General features: G+C 47.2%; 1 protein-coding gene across 1 annotated transcript; it reads right to left on the reverse strand.

Moving 5' to 3' along the window:
* Window positions 1-548: 548 nt before the first annotated feature.
* Window positions 549-21577, reverse strand: LOC144270089 (cytochrome P450 2J6-like). Its single transcript, XM_077826313.1, has 9 exons — window positions 21407-21577; window positions 19726-19888; window positions 18046-18195; window positions 15110-15270; window positions 9596-9772; window positions 7575-7716; window positions 4699-4886; window positions 3683-3824; window positions 549-727 (listed from the first exon to the last, which is right to left on the reverse strand). The coding sequence occupies exons 1-9, from the start codon at window positions 21575-21577 to the stop codon at window positions 549-551; spliced, it is 1473 nt and encodes a 490-aa protein (XP_077682439.1).
* Between the last annotated feature and the right edge of the window lie 451 nt (window positions 21578-22028).

Here is a 22028-nt window from a genome sequence, read left to right on the forward strand (position 1 = left end):
CCTGGTAACAGACCGTGATATGTCCCTCCTTTCCCCTCCTCTCTCTCCTGCCGCCACAACTCCAACTTCAGTGCGACGCATCTAACACATTCCTGGTCCACCCAACTAAAGCCTGACTCTGGAATTCCTTGTTTTACATTTTCTCTCTCTGCAATCTATTAAACGGAAAGCCTGGGCACAGACCAATAAGGAAGTGGCAGTGGTTTGCAGATTAATTTCCCAAGGTCTAACACAGCGGGGCCCAATAGAAGGTCGGTGCTAGCCACACGGCTAGCCACTCTTGTGGTTCTGAATTTTTCTTATGAGCCACATTATAAAAAAGCCACATGCATTCGCCACAATTCCATAGCCTATTAGTCACATGTGGCTAGTGGCGAACGGATTGGACACCGCTGGTCTAACAGATTGAGAAATTGGCTCCACTGGCCTGAACCGATACTGTCGTCAAAGCTGGAAGTAGAAAGAGGGGAAGAGGTACAAGGTGGAAATTCACAACGGCATGCGTGCCTGCCTAATAGCTCCTCCCGTGCTTTGGGGGGTGCTGCAGCCTAACGAGGAACAGCACAGATCTTATAGGGATGAGGCTGCAATGTACCCCCCAGAATGAACTCGGTGTTGATTTCCTTCACTCCCTCTGGTAGCCTGAATGAGAACACCCGCAGCAAGTTGGTGAAGAAGATGAAGAGCTCAGTCTTTGCCAGCTGCTCCCCCAAACACACACGGTGCCCTGCAAGAACAAAGGGACAGTGATTGGGGGGGGAGGGGAGGGATTGGGTTTTTTTTCATTTGAAAATATGAATTACAATTGGATTGAATGTATTCTAATCCTTGTGTATCCGATCTGGTCAAAGCTCAAAGCTGGCAAAATCCTACTTCTCCCTGGTGGAAGAAAAACACCATCTGTGTAAAGTGTAGGCATTTAGTACATCAGAAGTTCTCAAGATCTGAGGGTAGGTCTGTGCACATGCAGCTCCATATATTCTGGCTCTGAAACAAACAGCTGTTGAGTAACCATGTAGGAACAGGAGATAAGGTCATTTTCCACATAACTGTTACTGTACGGTTGAGGATCCTATTTATTGCCTTCTGATTTCTAAATACAATAGAATTATACTACTTTGTGTTCATGATTGGGAAATCCAATGCAGAATAAGGATTTTTGCAGATTACCAACTGAACAATTCAAATCCATCACAAAATATACCCTTCCTTTGTTTTGACAATTCTCATTTTAGTATTAGTAAGAAGATAAAAACGGCCATACGAGGCCAGACCAATGGTCCAGCTAGCATTCTGTAATTAAATCTTTGCTGAGAAATGGGGTGAGACGGCTGGTTTTTGTGTAAATTACGAAGTCTGAAGGTTAGCAGGGTCCCATTGCTAATCCATTAATTCACCCCTCACAATCAAACCCACTAAGACAGAGGGGGGCAAACTACGGTCGGCAGGCCACATCCGGCCCGCAGGACCCTTCCCTCTGGCCCCTGAGCTCCTGCCAGGGAGCGGGGTCAGGACAGGCTTGCAGAGGAGCCAGCCCAACTCCCCTGCAGCATGGTGAGCGGGGCGGAGGCTAGCCCCTGGGGCTCCAGGGCGGAGCGGCCAGGGGGAGTTCTGGCTGGGGGAAGAGGCAAGGACCAGGGGAGCTTGCGGGGGGGCGGTCAAGGGGCCTGGGCCCTACTACCAGGGACAGGGGCAGAGCAAGCCAGGGCCCCCCTCCAACTCCAGCATGCTTGGCTCCCGTCCCCAGGCCCAGACAGGGAGCGAGTCCTGCCCGACTGCCAGGAAGAGCAGCCAAACGAGCAGGGGAAACGCACAGGGAAAGGACTGAGTCCCTCTTTCCCCCACCCCACAGGTAACTTGGGGCAGGGAGAGCAGGGACGGTTGGATAGGGGGTGGGGAGCAGGGGAGATTGGATAGGGACAGGGGCAGTGGTGAGCTGGAGCCGGCTCCCTAGAACCGGTTGTTAAATTTAGAAGCCCTTTTAGAACCAGCTGTTCCGCGAGGGAGAACCGGTTCTAAAAGGGGTTCTAAATTTAACCGGCCAAAAGTGGCGCCTTAGGCGCCAACTCCACGGGTGCTCCAGCCCTGGGGCACCCAAGGGGAAAATGTGGTGGGTGCAGAGCACCCACCGGCAGCTCCCCGCCCCGAGCTCACCTCCGCTCCGCCTCCTCCCCTGAACGCACTGCCCTGCCCTGCTTCTCTGCCCCCGCAGGCTTCCCGCAAATCAGCTGTTCGCGCAGGAAGCCGGGGTGGGCGGAGAAGCAGGCTGCAGCTTCCCGCTCAGGCCCAGGGAGGCGGAGGGGAGCTGGGGCGGGGGGGGGAGGGGGGGCCGTGAGGAGGGCCGCCCACGTTGCAGCAGGTAACCCGTGGGGGGGGACACGCAAGGGGCTCCCCGCCCCAGCTCACCTCCGCCACTCTCGGCTTGAGTGTGAAGCCACGGCCTGCTTCTCAGCCCTCCCCAGCTTTCCGCCGAACAGCTGATTCGTGGGAAGCGGGGGGGCGGCGCGGAGAAGTAGAGCGGGGCGGCGCGTTCGGGGCGGAAGCGGAGCGCAGGTGAGCTGGGGCCAGGTGCAGGGCAGGGAGCTGCCGGTGGGTGCTCTGCACCCACCAAATTTTCCCCGTGGGTGCTCCAGCCCCGGAGCATCCAGGAAGTCGGCACCTAAGGCACCACTTTTGATGTGATCAGTGAGAGGAGCAGCCGCTCCCCCTGCTCCCCCCCAGCTACGCTCGCCCACCCCTAGGAGCCAGAGGGACCTGCCGGATGCTTCCTGGGAGCTGCCCCAGGTAAGCACCACCGGGACTCCCCATCTTGCCCCCCGGCAGGTGCCTCTGGCTCTTAGGGATGGGGTGGGTATCCATACGGTGGCCCACAAGACCCTCCTGCCTGGTTCTGGGGGCAGTCAGGGGAAGGGGGTGGATGAGGCAGGGGTCCTGGGGGGGGGCGTCAAGGAACGCAGGGGGGTTGGATGGGGCAGGAGTCCCAGGGGGCGGGGGTGGGCAACGACCCCCTCGTGGGGTGAGGAAGGAACACATTGTTAAGATTTTGGCAGCTCATCACTGGACAGGGGTCTCGGGGTGTGGTCGGGGTGGGGAGCACGGGGGTTTGTATGGGGGTGGGAGTTCTTGGGGGCTGGAATGGGTGCAGGGGCCAGGCCACGCCTCGCTGTTTGGGGAGGCATAGCCTCCCCCAGCCTTCCCTACCCGGTCCTCCATACCATTTCAGGACCCAATGTGGCCCTAGGGCCAAAAAGTTTGTCCACCCTGCAATAAGAAGCTTATACCCAGGACTGTCCTTAGGATTTATGGGGCCCTAAGCAGTATTATTAAACTGGGGCCCGCAGACCCCCAGAAAAAATCCCCTCCCCCTTGCTGACACACAATGAGCTTCATACGGAGCAGCTGCGGTAGCCTGGGGAGGGGGAGAGACGAGGCAGCCAAGGATACCGAGCCACCCGGCCCACCTCACAGCGATGGAGAGTCACAGTTCCCTGCAGAGACCCCCGTATCCTATCCCTCATGCAGAATGCGCCGGGCCGGTGCATTTGGCTCTGTGAATACGGCCCCTGCCTATGGAGGCTGCAGCACACCCTGTCCTGGTGGTGCCCCAAATTTCTGGCCCTATGCAGCTGCATATGCGGCGTATGCCTAAGGACGGCCCTGCTTTTACCTGAAATGCTCTTACCTGCTGAGAATGCTAAGAAAGCTTCTTTGTTCACAAAATTTCCATCCTGATCCAGGAAGTGATTTGGGTTGAACTGTCGAGGCGTCTCCCATTGCTCAGGGTCAAACAAGGCGGAGGTTAAATTTGGGAGAATAATGGTGCCCTGCAAGGGAAAATTTGACTCAGTTGGGTGTCTGTCCATCAGACAGATAGGTAAGGACAGACAGTTTTTAATTTTCATTTATTACCTTGCATGGAAGGTCACCTAGAGAAAACCCTGTGTCCTCAGGAACAAATTGGGAGTCTGCTGGACAATACATTTCTATTTGCCCTTTTGAATCTGATGACAGCAGTCATGTTGCTGGAAACACCAGCAACAGAGAGCCCAGTGCAAAAGTCTTATACCCAGAATCCTCCCTGCTTTAATATTGACTCCTCAATGGAAACAAAAAGAGTGATGTTTAACATTTTTAAGCCATTGCTTTAAATTGACAAAGTTATATTTTTCTGATGTTAAAACAGCAAGACACTGACAAGAGTTCAATGGGCTGATACAGAATTTGAAAAGCAAGGACATTCAGTGTGAGATTTATAAATGGAGAAGAGATACACAGTCCAAGCCTTCTTTCTGGCCAAGAAACACATCAGGTAGGATGTAGGAGGGGGAATTAAAAGGTGGCTTAAAGTCACCTTTGAGCTTTCCCTATTCTTGGCTCTGCCCAAAGCATAATGTTGCCAAGGCCCCTAAGGGACATACTGGCACCTGAGAATAGCCAAATCACAGCAGACTTCAAGAGGGGTCACCCCAAGCTCTTTGCTGATTCTGTAATGTTTGAGGAACTCCCTAAAGTCAGAGATATTTCCCAGTGACCTCATCCATCAGCTTTATTATTTAGGTGTTGGAAGAAAGCGAAGGAGCTGTAAAGCAAAAGAGAATCAGGTTCACTGTATATGTGGACACACCAATTAGTTGGATTCCTGGTACATTGGCCCTCTGATGGAAGGAGGGGCTATAAAGATAGAGAATGGCTCTGTACCTTTTCAATGGGAAAGCCCTGCAGCACGGTGTCTTTTACACATTCTCTAGGAACTCCCACGGCAACGATGCTGCTGTAGCGCTGGATCTCATGGACCACGGCGTAGGTGAACGGCAGTTCCTTCCGATCCTCGTAACTGATTAATTTGGAAGGACCCAGCACAGCGTCCAGCTCCTTCTGGACTTTCTCTAAAGAGAAACATTAAGGATACATATTTTGGGGAGAGAGAGAGAGAGAGAGTGTGTGTGAGTGTCTCTATATCCCGGATAGGGTGACCAGACAGCAAGCATGAAAAATTGGGACACTTTTCTTTTTGGGGTCGGGGATAGGTATAGTTGCCTATATAAGACAAAGCCCCTAATATTGGGACGGTCCCAATAATATCAGGACATCTGGTCACCCTAATCATGGAGCCTTTTCTTTTCCCTGGCTGGAATCTTATTTGAATCTCTCCTTTATTGCTGGGTTAACATTAGTGCGAGGGGAAAGCCCTGCCAGCAGGACAGATGTAGCAACTAACTGGGAGAGATTATCAGCACATTCCACAGAGACCCAGACAACACATGGCTGAAACCCAGTGTCAGGGCCAAATTTGGCCCTGGTAAAGAGCTTTTCCCTTTCTTTTCTCTGAGAGAAAGACTGATGGTGGGGGCAGCACCCTCAGTAACTACTCATGGCCAGGAGTGCACTGTGTAGGAGACTGGACTAGATGACCTCTTGAGGTCCCTTCCAGTCCCACGATTCTATGATGTTTGCTTCTGAGGCAGCCAGGAACAAGGCTGCTGCACAGGGAAAGCTTTCTCTAGCTTTGTTTCACAGATTAGACTCCTGTTTCTATGCCGTGCCCAGCACCTGTCCCATACAGTTTATTTCAGGTACTGAGAGAACAACACAGTTTTATGTGAAGTGGGATCAGCTGGGAGTATAGCTTAGCAGAGCAGGAATTCAAAATGTAGAGCAATCAAGACATTATCTTAGCTGGAAACAGGAGACCTCTAGTGCTAGCAAAGTGCAATGACATTCACAGATGTAAAGTAAAGAAGCATCCTTGCAAGATGAAAGCAATAGCTGGGATATAGAATGGCAGCCAAAGGATTCAAGGCCCCCCTTTTGGCCATGCATCTGAATGATGTTCCTGTTTATAAATGAAGGATGAGAAGGCTTCATAGCATTGCCCTTTGGCTTGAGCAGATAGCCAGTGTGCAGGGCCTCGCTGCTCGTTTCCATTAAGAGTAGCTGATTATACAAATACGGTATTTCTTTGGTGCAATCCTGTAGATTTGCAAGTAATGTACACCAAGTCCTGTTTCCCTGAACACGTAGGATCAAACCAGAGGCAGTTTCCCTTGCTCATAATTTCCACGCTTGCCTTCCCTGCCAGCACTCTGACCACTCCAGCACTCTGACCAAAAGAAGCTCTTTCCTTGCATCCACTCCAGGCCATGCTTTTACCATTGCTCTCTGATTTCTCCTGGCTTTTCTCACTGCTTTCTGCTTCTGACAAAAGCCCACAGATACAAGCCAATCAATGCACCAACCTCCACATGTTCAATCAGTTCCCAGGAATCCCCTCTTATTCACCCAGAATTAATTCTTGCTCCGCTGTTCCATGTGGCCAGTGCTTTGGGCAGTGACTTCTCTTGTTTCAGCTATCTGACTCCATAAAGGAGTTTAATGTGCTTCTTTCAGTTGGCCAAAAGGAAAGGCAGCTGGCACACCCAGCAGCCTCAGCAAGGTCTGTGATTGCCTATAGATCAAAGCCACACTTGCTGGCAGCTACCAACACCCTCCGGCATAACAGTGTGTATGAAATGCAAGTTGGTGTTCCATCCTGGAGGCAGAGATGACCTGTGCCTGCCAATAGTGGGTGGGGGAGAAGGAGTGAGGGCAGCCAGCTTTAGCAGTGTTACTGAGCATGCTCAGTACAAGCCAAACAGCAAATCTGAGGGTGGGGGGCATGTGACCCCTTATCCCCCCAAGCCCCACCCACACATCACCTCTGCCTGGAAGTGAAGATGGAAGGGACTGAGCAGCAATAACTGAGAGAGATACTTGGGAAGTACCATCTGCATGTGCTGTAGGGGACACTAGCGTTTAGTGAATTAAAAGTCCTGCATTTGCGCAATCACAAAGACAACTTTACCAGCTAACAACTCTGAAAGCAAGTCCCTGGCCAGGGGCATTTTCCTCATTGAGGACCATAACTACAATATCATGTTCCTCTAAAGGAGGCCTCCACACCAGCATTACCCTGTTCCTGGCAGCACCAACACACACTGGGACTTGTGGCCCAGAGGGACACCTGAGAGTTAGACTGTGTTGCAAGGCATGCTGGGAAGGAGGCAGCGTATATAAGTAGCTCCCTTCCTTCATAACAGAGAGAGAGGGTGACATGATTACTGATAGTCTCTTCAAAGGACCTTGAGAGAACCTGTGTATAAAGTCAGATGGCTGGAGAAGGAATCCCAAGGAGGGAAAAAATGTTTAGATACTTGTGGCTCAGGGAACCACTGGGAAGAAGAAGCCCCAAGTGAGTGAAGTTTGTTTGCGTTGGGACTTTGTGGTTTATTTGGACGTCTGAGTTTATCGGAATGAAGCACCAGTATCTTGTGGAAAGGTGATAGAGCTTGGCTTGAGAACCAGACACAAACTGTGGAAAACCCTACATCTCTAAGAAGCAAGGGGCAGTGGGAGGTCAGAAATCAAAGCGGCCTGACTAAAAGCTCAGTCTAGGCATCTGCTTTTATATCAGGGACCCATCTTGGAGCTGCAGCCACCAACTGCCAGTTTTAGACTTACAATCACCTAATAAAATTGGGCAGAAGTGGGTACTTTCTACATAAATGCACGATCTTATGTATGGTGCACCCCCTCACCTTGGATGTCTGGGTAAGCCACCATATAAAGCACTGCCCAGCGCATGGTGGTGGTTGTGGTTTCTGTGCCTGCCAAGAAAAGGTCGAAAATAGTCTGGACCAGGTTGTCTTCATCAAAGGTAGAATCAGGGTCAGCTTTGCTCTGCAGGTGACAGTCAGAGGTTTGAGGTTAGGGTGCAGAAGGTAGGACAATCTGGGTAATAATGAGGGTCACTCTGTACTGTTTTGATGCCCAGCAGTGTGCAATGTCTATAACTTTACAAAACAAAAAAAACCTGTATTTTTAAAAGAACACTGAGAAACAGGAATGAGGATTTCATCCCTCCATGCTCCTTCATCGTTTCCACACGCCATGCCCTGTCACTCAAGCAAGAGGTGAAGAAAAGTTTCTTTGCTTCCAGCATACGAGTTGCAAAATCCTGCTCATCTGAACTGTTCTGTGTGACAGATAGTCCTGGGCGGTTTAGTTGGGTTGTTTGCATCTGCTGGCAGAATCTCACAGTGCCAGGATTTGTCTAATTATTTTGCAGTTAACATTGTTCAAATTCAGAACTTGATAGGGCTCAAAAAGACAAATGCAGAGTCTCCTCTATTTGACTTGAATCCAGAGGAAGCTCATGAATTTCGTGAAGTGCTGTGGGGATATCTGTGCTATGACCAGCGAATTATATCTCTGACTTTCTTGGGTGGTAAAAGGCAGGGAAGAGGAACTGGGGGCATGGTTGGATGTGACTGGCAGTGCCTCACAGAGGGAGACATTCTATTCGAGGCCTGACACGCTGACCGATTAGAAAATGGTCCCTAGTTGGGGTAGATAGTGAGGCCTCCTCGGTGCTGTGGTAATAATAAAAAAGTAGATCTGGCCAAAAAAATATTTTTTTTCCAGATAGTAATTTTGCTGACAAATGGATCTTTTTGGGCACCAAAACTATTTGTGAATTCAGGTCAAATTTGGTGAAAAGTTTCAGCCAAAGAAAGAAACGGGGGGTGGGGGGGGGGGGGGGAAAAGACAAGAAAATGAAGGATGGTCTAGATATTTTGACTTTTTGTTTTGAAAACTAGTTATATTAATTTTAAAGGGTGCAAAACATCCCAAAACAAAATGAAAAACTGAAAAATAAACCATTTTGTGTCGAATAAAATGTTTCATTCAACCCAAAAATAATTTTTGTTTTCAGGTTTTCATTTCTTTTTCAGCCTAAATGGATTTTTTTCCCCCCCAGAGTTTTTGGTTTGGCCCCCAAACCAAACAATATCAATTATTCGCTCACTTCTGTAAGGCAGTGCAAAAGTGAACTTGTTTAGGATCTTTCCATCAGTTTTTTCTCCATGTGATAGGGCCTATTTCCAACCCTGCTAGGCATTGTTTACCATGTGCAGTGTTGTTGTAGCCAACAACATTTTCATTTTCAAGTGAAAGTTCATGAGGCCTTTTCTCAATCGTATCAAATATTTGATCCAACGTGTTCCTTGAATCCAATAGTTTTGTGATTCATTCAAAAAGAACAATGACGTTTGTCTAGTATGATGTATATTTTAAATCCCCATTCTATTTACTACTCCCAGTACTGATGTCTCTGAGCACTGACTGCAGCATATCTTTCTCCTTACTGTTAATTCCATGATATTATTAAGAGTTTAAATTACAGTTACTGTAATTGCTCTCTTCCATCTTTTAAAATCTCCTTACCACCTGTTTGCTTTTTTCCCATTACTTTGATATCACCCTGGTCTCCATGGCAATTTGTTTGGGTCATCATTTCTAAGTCTACATTCACATAATATTAGGGTCTTGGAATTTTTTTAAAATAAACTCTTCACAGATTGTCTATAAAATCAAAGAACGTGATCCTACTTCCAAAAAAGTAATGACTTCAATGGGAGGAGATTAGAACCATAAAATCATATGAAACATTTCAGAGGGTTCTTTCCCATCTTATCCTGGGGAAGTTTGTGTTTATACCAGAGGACAGCAGTGAAGCCCCAAAAGCACAGTCGTCATATACAGCACAGACACTTACTTTGTCTATCTGAGCCAGGTAGAAATCAATGAAATCCTGGGGTTCGTCTGGTGACCCACTCTCTTGGTGGCTTCTGAGCTCCTTCCTTGCAAAAGACCGGAGAAACTCTTGGCAATAGAATGCCTTCTGGTGAGCGCCTGGGAGATGATTCATGAACCAGGGGAAAATATCATACAGCTGTGAGAGAGGCACAAGTGAGATGCTTTCATTCGTTGCTTTTAACAAATTCATGGTGGGTCTCTCAAAATGTTAAAATATCCAGGTGAAATTTAGCCAGTGAGATCAGTGAGTTAATTACTCAGCAGGGTACATTTTCAGCATCATGTGCGGGGATTTCAGCCTCAGGACTCCAGTTGGTATTACTCGGACATATGGCTAAAACTCCATTGTATAACGTTTGGAAAACGTAACCCTAGAGTCTAGGGAGGAGAACCCTTTGAGTGTAAACAGAGACAGATTCAGAAAGAGAGGCTCTGCGTCAGCTGTCTGCTTCCTCTGCTCTGACCGAAAAAGCCCTATGGGGCCAGAGAGTCATTTCTGCCACGATATCCTACTGCCAGCTGGAAACTAATTCCTGCTGTTTGTTAGCACCTCGAGTTCTTTCAGTCATTTCTGCTTTTCAGCTTTCTGACTCTGATTAAATACTAGATATTGTATTTTTTCCTTGACAAATTTGCTTGTATTTAATAAAGAGAAAAGGAGGACTGGTGGCACCTTAGAGACTAACAAATTTATTTGAGCATAAGCTACTCTGAAACCTTGTATTTAATGTCAGTTTATCAGTCTTGCCCATATCACCAATCTTGCCACCCCCAGCCCCCTGTATTATCTACTTGCTTTCTCAACACTCCCCTTTGTATAATCTACAAAGGTAATGTGTACTTAAAATCTTTTGTTTAGATCTTTAACAAAGAGTACATGGAACAAGATGGAACGCTGCTCTTTGCAGCACCCCATTAGATATTTCTCTGCACCTCAATGCATCGCTGTTCATTTTTGCTTGCTATACTTCACTTACATGTCAGTCCATTTGGAATTGATTTTTCTAGCAAGCTTTCCAGAGGCACTGAACGTGTTCCTGAAGTCCGGGGATCAGGTTCTGCCCCCTCTTGTGGTCACACAAGTGACGGGAGGATTCAAGGCCCTTTTCAACTTCACTCCTCCCTACTGATCCACTCCTGTCTATTACCATGTTATCTGCCTCTGCTAGCAACGCCAGCCTCAACCACCGGTTTATCGGCTTCTCCCAAAGCAGCCCTCATGCTTTCTTTCATGCCACCTCTTACATACAGGATACCTTCCCCAAGGTAGTCCATAGGGCTATCATATTCTGAAGGCCCACTTCTAATCTGATACCTACAGGAAATTAGCCCAGTAACATTAAGTAGGGGCAAAAGTCAATTGTGATGGAGACTGCTACACTTATGATGGTCAGAAGCGCGGTGGAAGTCAAAAGTGATGGGTCTCCAGCCTGGAGCAATTATAAGGGGCAGGAAGATTTAAGGCGACCGGATGTCCTGATAATATCAGGACAGTCTCAATATTGGGGGCTTTGTCTTTTATAGGCAACTATATTCCCTCCCCCCCCCCAAAAAAAAAAAAAAAAAAAGGTGTCCCAATTTTTCACACTGGCAATCTAGTCATCCTAGGGAGATGGCTGCTGAGGGTGGATCAACAGCCAGGCTGCAGACAGAGGGGGAGGAGTTTCTCCAGGAACTGTGCATCTTGCTCTGTTGAAGAACTGCTTTTGCTTTTCCTTCAGGAGCAAGAAGAGGTTTCAGGACTGATAAAGACTGGCACAGAACTACTTTGAGAAGCAGATCTCCTAAATCAGTACTGGAGCATCACAGTGTCAGACTGAGCCTACTGGACCTGAGGTGGATCTAGGCAATGCCCACAGCATATGGGAACCCTCAGGGCTTTCTTTGCACTCCCTTTTTTTAAAAAAACCCAGAAAAGGCGATCGACTAGCTGACAATCTAAGTAAGAAAAAACAAAAATAAGTCCCCAAAGGGGCCAAGAAAAACTGACGAGGGACATGCCAAGGCCACTGAGTGCAATCTGGGTTCACTGCCTGTTCCGAACGAACTAACGGATGGATGGGTGGATGGAATCACTGCCCTCTTTATACCTTGGAAACCCAATGCTGTAGCTAGACGTGTGGGTGAAAGGCTCTGGCATCAGGGAAGCAGTGGGGGAAGGCTTCAGTGTCATCACTCACACAGGCCCGGAATACTGGACGTTCCGGTACTTCTGGGAATGGTGTGGGCCCAGCCCCGTTGGTGTGACCCCACCCCAGCTGGCATGACCTCACACGCACAGTGCATCTGGGAGTTACCCTGTATGGGAGGCAGTGCCATCTGTAAGTGCACCCAGCCCCCACGGCTGTGACCTCAAACACACCATGCATGCAAGGTCATGCCAGAGGGGGCAGAGTGGCACACTCTTAAAAATGGCATCCCCCATCCGATACTGGACAAACCATGTCCAATTTGGTCGTAGTACCAGATGGGGGACAGATCACCCCAAAAGAGGACTGTCCAGTTCCAAACCAAATGAGTAGCCTCCCTAACTTCAGCAGCTCGCCCCTGCAAGAGCCTTACCTTGCTGCCAGCGTCCTTCCCTGCAGGGAGCAGCCCAAGTCCTTCCCCATAGCCAGTCTTTCCCTGCAGCGGGGAAAGGCTCCAGCTGCAGGGAGGCAGTGGGACGCCACACTGCTAAAAACAGCAGTGTACATGGGGAGGCAAGGCTTGGGCGCTGCATACAGACCCACGCTTTTCAGGTGTGTCTTTACTCTGCTGCCCTAAACTGGGCCTTCACCAGAGACACTGTTATTCTTACCCATGCAAGGGGGGCTATGCTCGTATGCCCCCTGTGACGTTGCACTCCATAGGATTTTATAAAAATATGCTAATGAGTGTGAATATAATGTAACTGGAATATGCTTCATGCAAAAGGTCTCTTGTAAGGTATCATTACAAAGCTTATAATCTACTGAGTGTGTTCGTCCTATTTGTATGAATGTATCATTCTTATATCTGAAACTAGAAATATGAAATATAACTCTGAGGTCCTATTGTAATGATGGAAAGGGTGGGCCATTAATGGTGGTTTAGAATCTTGATGGCACCCATTGACTAGGACAATTGGCTGCAGATGGTATATTTATCTGCAAGCCTTCTTGTGGACGTGGGGGCCAGCCTGTGGGTAAAGAAGAATGAGGTCTTACAGGGACATGTGACCATGTCACCTAATACTGAAATCCATCTTAAATATGGTGCTTTTCCGTTTAGAAAAAAGAGAGACAAAAGATTCCCACCTTGGGCCGAAGCTATAAAAGTGGGTAGAACAGAACAAAGGAGGCGGCAGTCATGAGAAATCCCCTAGCTACCACCTAAACTGGAACAAAGGACAGTAACTACGGGGGTGTGAGTGATTGCTGGACCCAGACTAGGAAGGAGTCCAGTCTGCGAAAGCTTATTGGAACATTTCTGTGGGTGAGATTTCATCTGTATTCAGTTTCCTACTGTATTAGGCTTAGACTTGCATGTTTTATTTTATTTTGCTTGGCAACTTACTTTGTTCTGTCTGTTATTACTTGTAACCACTTAAATCCTACTTTTTATACTTAAGAAAATCACTTTTGCTTATTAATTGACCCAGAGTAAGTAATTCACACCTGGGGAGCAAACAGCTGTGCACCTCTCTCTATCAGTATTATAGAGGGCGGACAATTTATGAGTTTACCCTGCATAAACTTTATACAGAGTAAAACGGATTTATTTGGGGTTTGAACCCCATTGGGAACTGGGTATCTGGGTGCTGGAGACAGGAGTACCTGCTAAGTGGTTTTCAGTTAAAGCCTACAGCTTTGGGGGATGTGGTTCAGACCTGGGTCTGTGTTTGCAGCAGGCTGGCATGTCTGGCTCAACAAGGCAGGGTTCTGACGTCCCAAGCTGCCAGGGAAAATGGGCTCATGGGTAGTCTCAGCACATCAGGTGGCAGTCCCAAGGGGGTTTCTGTGACCCAACCCGTCACACACCCTACATGATGCCGAAAGAAGCAGGCATTACAGATGTACCCTAAAAGAGACTGGAAGCCACAGGCAGCTTCATCCCACTAATGCAGCGATACCTCACGTCCCCCCTTACCCTTGTGTGCGCCCCCCCCCCCGCCCTAGAGCCGGGGCCAGGAGCAGGGATGCAGCTCCAGGAGGGGGGATGGGCCACAGCTGGGCGCAGGGCTGGGAGTGAAGCCAACAGCCGGGGTTGGGGCCAGGAATGGAGCAGGGTGGTGCTGGGCCCCAGCGGTGCCCCCTAATATTCCTCCATTCCCCCCTACGGGGGCACACCCCACAGTTTGGGGACTTCTGCACCAATGGGAATATGCAGAGGCCGCCTCAAAGAGGAAGTTGAATTTTGGTTTCTGCTTTCTTGATAAACACAAGGAGGAGCCCACCTTTGCCTATGAGCCAACAGCATCTCACTGCCAGTCAGCATCTCCAGACAGAGCTGCTCTCGGCTTTGCACCAATTTGTCCCTGAACCACCATGCCAATGGCTACCGTGATTCTCTGCCAATTCCTATCTGTATGACCAGCTGAGAACTTGCATCTGGGATGGAAGACAGGCTGGGAGAAGAGAGAAGGTTCCCAAGAAGGAGGCAATCCAAGGCCAGCTGCTATTGGCTCCATGCGAGAGCACTGACATGGCCTGCCTGTTAGAGGTCAGAAGCCCTTCATCCAGCCTGAGATAATGGCATCCACGCCCTAGAAGCTGGCCCAATGCCCAAGTCTGAATTTTTCTATGAATTTTCATGAATTTTCATGTAGTTTTCTACATGTTGAAGCTTCAGGCCTCGTCTCAGCCTAAGACAAATCAGTGAGACTGTCATAGGCATGCGGGGTGTAACATCTGGGTGTGCTTCAGGTCTTCAGACTGCAGCATACGATGAGTGCTGAAGAGACCCCGTACCAAGGTATCCAGGAGGGGAGGCTGGGCACTGACGGTTTGATAAAAAGATGGCTACCTGGAGTTAGCCAGCTAAGGCTGTGTCTACACTATGCACCTTTTAGCGACACAGCTGTGCTGCTGCAGCCGGGCCACTAAAAGGTGCCCAGCGTAGCCGCTCTTTGGCGGCAGGAGAGCGCTCTCCCGCCGACACAATAAACCCTCCCTCAACGAGAAGCGGTCGCTTTGTCGGTGGAAGAAAGCACTGTCCACACCAGCGCTTTTCATCAGTAAAACTTGTGTCGTTCGGGGGCGTGGGGGTTTCACGCCCCTGAACGACACAAGTTTTACCAACAAAAGTGCAGCATAGACAAAGCCTAAGATTCCATTTACTCCAAAAACCTGAAACCTTCTTCAATCCAGCATGTTGTACACCAGCCCTCACTAACTGTATAATATATAGTAAATTCCTCACTGTAGAGATCTCACTTCCTTCTTTGTTGGGTGAGAAACCTCGCTTGCTTTGGATACTGATAAAATAATGAGAAGCGCTTGTACGTACTCACCATCTCGGTGATGCTGCCTCCAAAGTTGACCAAATAATCATTGCTTTCAATCAGCTGGTGGAAATTTTTGTCCTCAGTGGAAAAGCGATGGCCAAACATCACAGCTGCAATCACGTTTGAGACCGAATGGATGATGGGGAAAGAAGGATCCTGGGGATCTCCTGCAAAAATAGTGATCAGAATTCACATTAACGTTTCCAACACTGCTCCTCCCTCCCCCTACTGAGAGAGGAATCCTGCGCAGGCCACTGAAGAGGGAGGGGGAGAGGCAGCAGGGCTTTCTCAGTTTGAATGGGTTTGATTCTGTGGAACTGGGGGGTCAAGCACTCTCGATGGACTCATTGCCCAAAATGAGTTTGATATAAGTAGGTTCCTAACTCCATATTTAGACACCAAACTAATTGTGGTCTGATTTTCAAAGGTGCTTCGGCAGCCCCCAGCTGTCTGCCTCTAAACCCAGACCAGTTGGTGGTAATGATGCCCGATAGGAAAGGTTTGGCCAACTTTTTGCTGGAAAAGTCCTCAGGTTTGAGGTCCTGCTGGATCACCTGCTGTGTTTGAATGAGCAGGTCCAGCAATAGTCAAGGCTGCTTTTTTATGTTGTCAGCTGTTGTAAAGCTAGTAAGGAGCCTGTGACTGTGCCCTGTCATAGTCTGCCCTCCCTGCATTCATCCAGGGCGTGATCACTTCTCGGATGGATTACTGAACTGCACTCTTCATGGTATTGATCCACTGCTCGATGGAAATGGTAGGGTTGTCAATAATAATGCAGAAAAGGCAGAAGTATTCAGCTAATATTTTTGTTCTGTATTGGGGGGGGGAAATGAGAAGATGTAGTCATATATGATGATGAAACATTTTCCATTCCAACAGTAACTCAGGAGAATGTTAAGTAGCAGCTGTGAAAGTCAGACATTTTTAAGTCAGAGGTCTTGATAATCTGCATCCAAGACTTCTAAGAGAGCTGGCTGAGGAGCTCACTGGACCATTAATGTTGATTTTCAATAGCACTTGGAACACTGGGGAAGTTTCAGAAGAGTGGGAGAATGCTAATGTTGTACCAATATTTTAAAAGGGCAGGCAATTATGTGTCTGTCACTCTGACATTGAACCCATAGATATCAGGCAAGAAAGGGGAGCAGCTAATACAGGACTTGATTAATAAAGAATTAAAGGAGAATAATATAATTAATGTCAATCAACACAGGTTTAGGGAAAATAGATCCTGTCAAATTAACTTGATATCTTTTTCTGATGAGATTACAAGTGTAGTTTGCTAAAGGTATTAGTGTTGATGTAATAAACTTAGAATTCTGTAAGCCATTTGACTTGGTATTGCATGACAGTTTGGTTAAAAAATAGGAACGATACAAAATTAACACAGCACACATTAAACGGCTATAAAAATGGCTAATTGATAGGTCTCAAAATGTAACTGTAAATGGGGAATCGTCACTGAGCGTGTGTTTTTCTAGTGGGGTACAACTGGCATTGGTTCTTGGCCCTACGTTATTTAACATGACTAGAAAAAAAACCAAACCATTCCTCATGAAGTTTGTAGATGACAAAGATTGGGGGAGTGGTGAATAATGAAGACAGGTCATGATCATTTGGGAAGGGAAGTGCAAGCAAACCATATGCGTTTTAACATAGTGAAATGTAAACGTATACATCTGGGAACAAAGGATGCAGGCCATACTTACAGGATGGGGGGCTCTATCCTGGGAAGCAGTGACTGTGAAAAAGATTGAGGGGTTGTGGTGGATAATCAGCTGAACATGAGCTCCCAGTGCAATGCTGTGGCCAAAAGGACTAATGTGATCCTGGGATGCATAAACAGGGGAACCTTGAGTAGGAGCAGAGAGGTCGTTTTACCTTTGTATTTGGCACTAGGGCTACTGTTGCTGGAATCCCATGGCCAGTTCTCGTGGCCACAATTCAAGAAAGATGTTGATAAATTGGAGAGAGTTGAGAGAAGAGCCACAAAAATGACTCAAGGATTAGAAAACCTGCCTTGTAGTGATAGACTCAAAGAGCTCAATCTGTTTATCTTAACAAAGAAGGTTAAGGGGTGACTTGGTTACAATCTGTAAGTACCTAGATGAGGAACAAAGATGTAATAACAGGCTCTTCAAACTAGCAGACAAAGGTATAACAAGATCCAACAGTTGGAAGTTGAAGCTAGACAAATTCAGACAGGAAATAAGAGTTGTTTTTTTTTTTTTAAACAGCGAGGGTAATTAACCACTGGAACAATTTACCACGGTTCAGGGTTGATTCTCCACCATGGCAATTTTTAAATCAAGATTGGATTTTTTTAAAAGCTTAAAAGCTCTGCTCTAGTTCAAATAAAATTATTTGGGGAAAGTTCAGCGTCTTATTTTATACAGAAGGTCCGACTAGAAGATCATAATGGTCCCTTCTGGCACTGGAATATATGAACCTATGAATAGGGCTATAATTGAAGGCTCCAGAAATATCAGCTGGTGCTGAACCACTTCCTTAGCAGTGGGTCTTACAAGGAGCACGTCCCACATATGCTCCATAGCTAGTACTGGACTCCAGCTTAGTTTCAGCTAAAATTCAAAGTGTTGGTTATGACCTGTGAAGTTATTCATGGATTGGTTCCTGGTAGAGCCCTGCGCAGGACGATGTTTAATTCTGCTCCTGCCCTGCAATACTCACTCCCACCCACTCCCGCTATTGTGGCAGCAGGTCCTGCAGGTCTGGCGGGATCCCAGTCCCGCTGCAGGGCTCTAGTTCCTGGCTACTTTAGAGCCTCACTTATGTGTGTTCAGATTTATCTTAACATAAAGCACTGGTGTTAACTCCGCCCATATCTAGCCATCTGTGGCCTGGAATTCTCTCCTCTTGCTGGCATGACAGAGACACGCGTCTGGAAGTGAAAAGGCCCAGCTATGCTGGCAATGATGTACCTCTCTCATTCATAAAGTACTCCACCAGGTGACGGGCCTCCTCTTGGATTCGGTGCTCCAGGCCTTTCTTGCCCAGCCCCAGGTTCCGTAGGGTCATCAGCCCAAAGCGTCTCTGCTGCTTCCAGGTGTGACCACTTGTGAAAATAATACCTGAGGCCATTGAGAATTGTTGTTTATATAAAGCAAAATCCTCTTATAGTAACAGTTAAATCTAAAATAAATTTTCTAACAGGAGAGGTAAATGCAGAAGAATGTGACTCCTAGCTGAACTCCTTTATCTGGCCACAGATGTGATAAGGCTTGTGACAACTTCAGAAAAGTACTCGATGTCGAGGGTTTTGTTGCTCTTATAAGAGAAATAGAAAGTGGGGCTTCAAAAACTCAGGATGCAGTTTTCCTAAATCATTTGTAATACAAAACCATGTAATTCTACAGCTGGGAACCCACACCAGGAATTCTAGAGAGGAGGGGAATTTCGTGGGGTGAGATTTGCTGCAGTGCAAGGCATGAATAAAAGGGCAAGAATGGTTGTGTTTGAATGACAGTGCAGGGATCTGACCTGAAGCCCAGCAGGTGAGAAGATCCTGCCCAGGTTAAAAAGCCATCACATTAGATGACTATGACAAAACTAGTACTGTGTAAAGCATATGTACAACGGGAGTAATGCCAGCTGATGTTCACATTCCTGGCTGATGCTTCAAACATAGAATCATAGAATATCAGGGTTGGAAGGGACCTCAGGAAGTCATCTAGTCCAACCCCCTGCTCAAAAGCAGGACCCATACCCAATTAAATCATCCCAGCCAGGGCTTTGTCAAGCCTGACCTTAAAAACTTCCAAGGAAAGAGATTCCACCACCTCCCTAGGCAACGCATTCCAGTGTTTCACCACCCTCTTAGTGAAAAAGTTTTTCCTAATATCCAATCTAAACCTCCCCCACTGCAACTTGAGACCATTACTCCTCGTTCTGTCATCTGCTACCGTTGAGAACAGTCTAGAGCCATCCTCTTTGGAACCCCCTTTCAGGTAGTTGAAAGCAGCTATCAAATCCCCCCTCATTCTTCTCTTCTGCAGGCTAAACAATCCCAGCTCCCTCAGCCTCTCCTCATAAGTCATGTGTTCCAGACCCCTAATCATTTTTGTTGCCCTTCGCTGGACTCTCTCCAATTTATCCACATCCTTCTTGTAGTGTGGGGCCCAAAACTGGACACAGTACTCCAGATGAGGCCTCACCAATGTCGAATAGAGGGGAACGATCACGTCCCTCGATCTGCTCGCTATGCCCCTACTTATACATCCCAAAATGCCATTGGCCTTCTTGGCAACAAGGGCACACTGCTGACTCATATCCAGCTTCTCGTCCACTGTCACCCCTAGGTCCTTTTCCGCAGAACTGCTGCCTAGCCATTCGGTCCCTAGTCTGTAGCTGTGCATTGGGTTCTTCCGTCCTAAGTGCAGCAGTTAATAAACAAACTTATTAGTCAGGATTTTGCTCCTCCGTTCTATTCAGTGGCTGTTTGCCTCATTGATTAGTATCAGAAAAGTCACTTTTGTAGTGATTTTAACTGTTTGCAGCAGCATTCCCATGGGGAGATGACTATGGAAGCAGGGAGCAGCCGCACTTAAAGGATCATGTGAACTTACTTTTTCTGTATAGTTAATAAGGAAAGAAAATGTTACCCTTTCCTCTGGCCGTTTTCCGAAAGAAAGGGGTTGTTGGCCGGCCCGAGACGTCTTCAGAGTGGACAGTCAGGCCATCCTTCACAGTTGGGAATCCATTCAGTATGATGATAGGAATATGTCCCATCCACAAGGTGAAGATGTTGCCGTAAATCTGTGCCAGCTAGAGACATCATCAGTGCCAGAAAACCACAAGTCAGAAAAACTGTACACAATGAATCAACCGCCCAGCTTACTCCAGGATGTTCTCTTGGGGGTGGGAGGGGGTGCTGTAGAAACATTTGTAGTGAAACCCCGAACCATGGCGAAAGACGAGCTAAAGTCAGAAAAGCCTCATAGCTGACTGAGATAAGACCATACTCTCTCATCCAACAGGATGTCTCAGCAGCTGTGTCATGGGGATGCTATTTAAATGTCTTGTACGGAATGGGATTAGAATTACCTACAGGTGAGTTTCACCTCATGATGGACAGACGTCCCCAGGAGTAGAACGGCTTGTGCCTTCCAATTAAGGGGACAATTCTGTGGTGTCTCTTCTAATACCTTGTGTGTAAACATTGCATATAAAACACACCGAATAAAGGTGATAACTGACATGCTTGGGAGATTTATTATTGTCCCTTGGAGTCACAGTTTATCAGGGTTAGTTATATGCGATAATGCTGGGCAATCTCATGCATCTCAGTCTTCCTAAGTGCCCCTTGCAGTGACCTACCTCTGAACTCACTAATAAGCATATCATTTTCTCCTTTAGAGCTACCGGCAAATTACAAACAGCCCAGTGCCCAGAAACATCCCCATTAATTTATTTCCCCATCAGAATCCTAGAAGATTAGGGTTGGAAGAGACCTCAGGAGGTCATCTAGTCATTCCTCTCACCTGCCCCTGTTTTCCGAATCCTTTAAAGCAACCAGATCTCTTGGCATGTTATAAAGGGACATTCACTCCAGAACTTGTATAAAGGGCAAATTTCTGCCTAAGGCAGCTGGTCATTTGCTGCCTCTCTCTTTGCAATAATTTCTGTTGTTGGTGTTTCAAAAAGATCTTTCTGTCTCGCAATGCTCCTTCCTTCTGCCTGATGAAATTGGGTGTGTTCCAGGTTCTTACCGTAGAAGTGAATGCAATGCCACCTACTGAGCATTAAGGCTTCAGCGAAGAATTGAGCTGGGAAGGAGCATAGCCATCCCAGAAACAAATACTTTGGATATGAGCAAATGTAGCAAGAAATACTGAAGGAAACCAGGTGACAGTTGAATAGATTGAGACTGAAATTGTCTAAGTGGGGTGCCTCAATAAATCCATATTTAACACCTGCAGCTCCCATTGATGTCAGCGGGACTTGGGGGAGCTCAGCACTTCGAAATATCATCTCACTTTATCTAGGTAGTTACATATACATTTAGGAACCCACTCATGACCTACCAGGGTTTGGGGACCCCCCCCTTTAAGTCAATTCTTTTTGCTGAGTCAGGAATACTTTGTTCTCATTCAATCTTCTGCTCAGCGGATGTCATTAAATTCACACTTTCATCACTAACAGGTAATGGAATTTATGGCCATCGTTTACTATCCCACACACAAGCCAGATGAAATGTTATTTAGCACGCAGAAGTGCCTTATGTGCCGCCTTTTGCTAATTTTATCATTTACTTGGTTATATTTGGACACACACTCACAATACCTTAATGAGAGTCTCATGCTGGCGTTTGAAATCCATCTGCCACATGGTGCCGATGAGCGGGAGGGGAGTTGGTCCAGGAGGAAGCCTGCTACATGCCCACTTCAGTTTCAGAAATTGCACAACAAAGAGAGAGATGACCAGAGTTACTAAAAACTCACTTATCCCCAACATCACCCTGCTGCTCTATCTGTCTGTCCACTCTGTGGTCAGGTCTGAACTCTCCCTGTCTTTTTTGAGGTTCCAGCTCTCCCTAAATAGGCTTTAATCCCCTTCTATCTACCTCTCTCCTTCTCCCTGTGATTCCCTGCTTTTATACCTATCATCAGAGTGGTGAATTGCAAGTTTCATGTGTATTTAATAAGACCTTTGTACTGTAAGCCAATCTTTCTGCTAGCCAAACCTTACCCACCAGACCATAAACTCTAAGCTCACAGTGAGACTGGTCTGCCCTCTGCTGTATAAATGTTTTGTGTAAAGGTAAAAACCAGTTTCAACATTAATTATATAATTTGATGAAGGGCTGGGAGAAAGCCCTTGGGAAAGTTTTCACACAAATTGAGAACTCTCTCAGAAAGGAAAGGTTATTTACCTTGTACAGTAACCTGAGTTCTTCAAGACGTGT

This window comes from Eretmochelys imbricata, chromosome 9 (assembly GCF_965152235.1).
Source record: "Eretmochelys imbricata isolate rEreImb1 chromosome 9, rEreImb1.hap1, whole genome shotgun sequence".
Classification (NCBI taxonomy): Eukaryota; Metazoa; Chordata; order Testudines; family Cheloniidae; genus Eretmochelys; species Eretmochelys imbricata.

What these genes read in the sequence shown, in the direction of transcription:
- LOC144270089 (XM_077826313.1), bottom strand. Translation starts at nt 21,577, where the DNA reads ATGTTGGGGATAAGTGAGTTTTTAGTAACTCTGGTCATCTCTCTCTTT. An exon ending in GTACTTTATGAATGAGAGAG is followed by an intron (nt 15,271 to 18,045) that starts GTACATCATTGC and finishes CTATTTTTGCAG; the next exon opens with GAGATCCCCAGGATCCTTCT. An exon ending in GGCTTACCCAGACATCCAAG is followed by an intron (nt 4,887 to 7,574) that starts GTGAGGGGGTGC and finishes GTTTCTCTTTAG; the next exon opens with AGAAAGTCCAGAAGGAGCTG.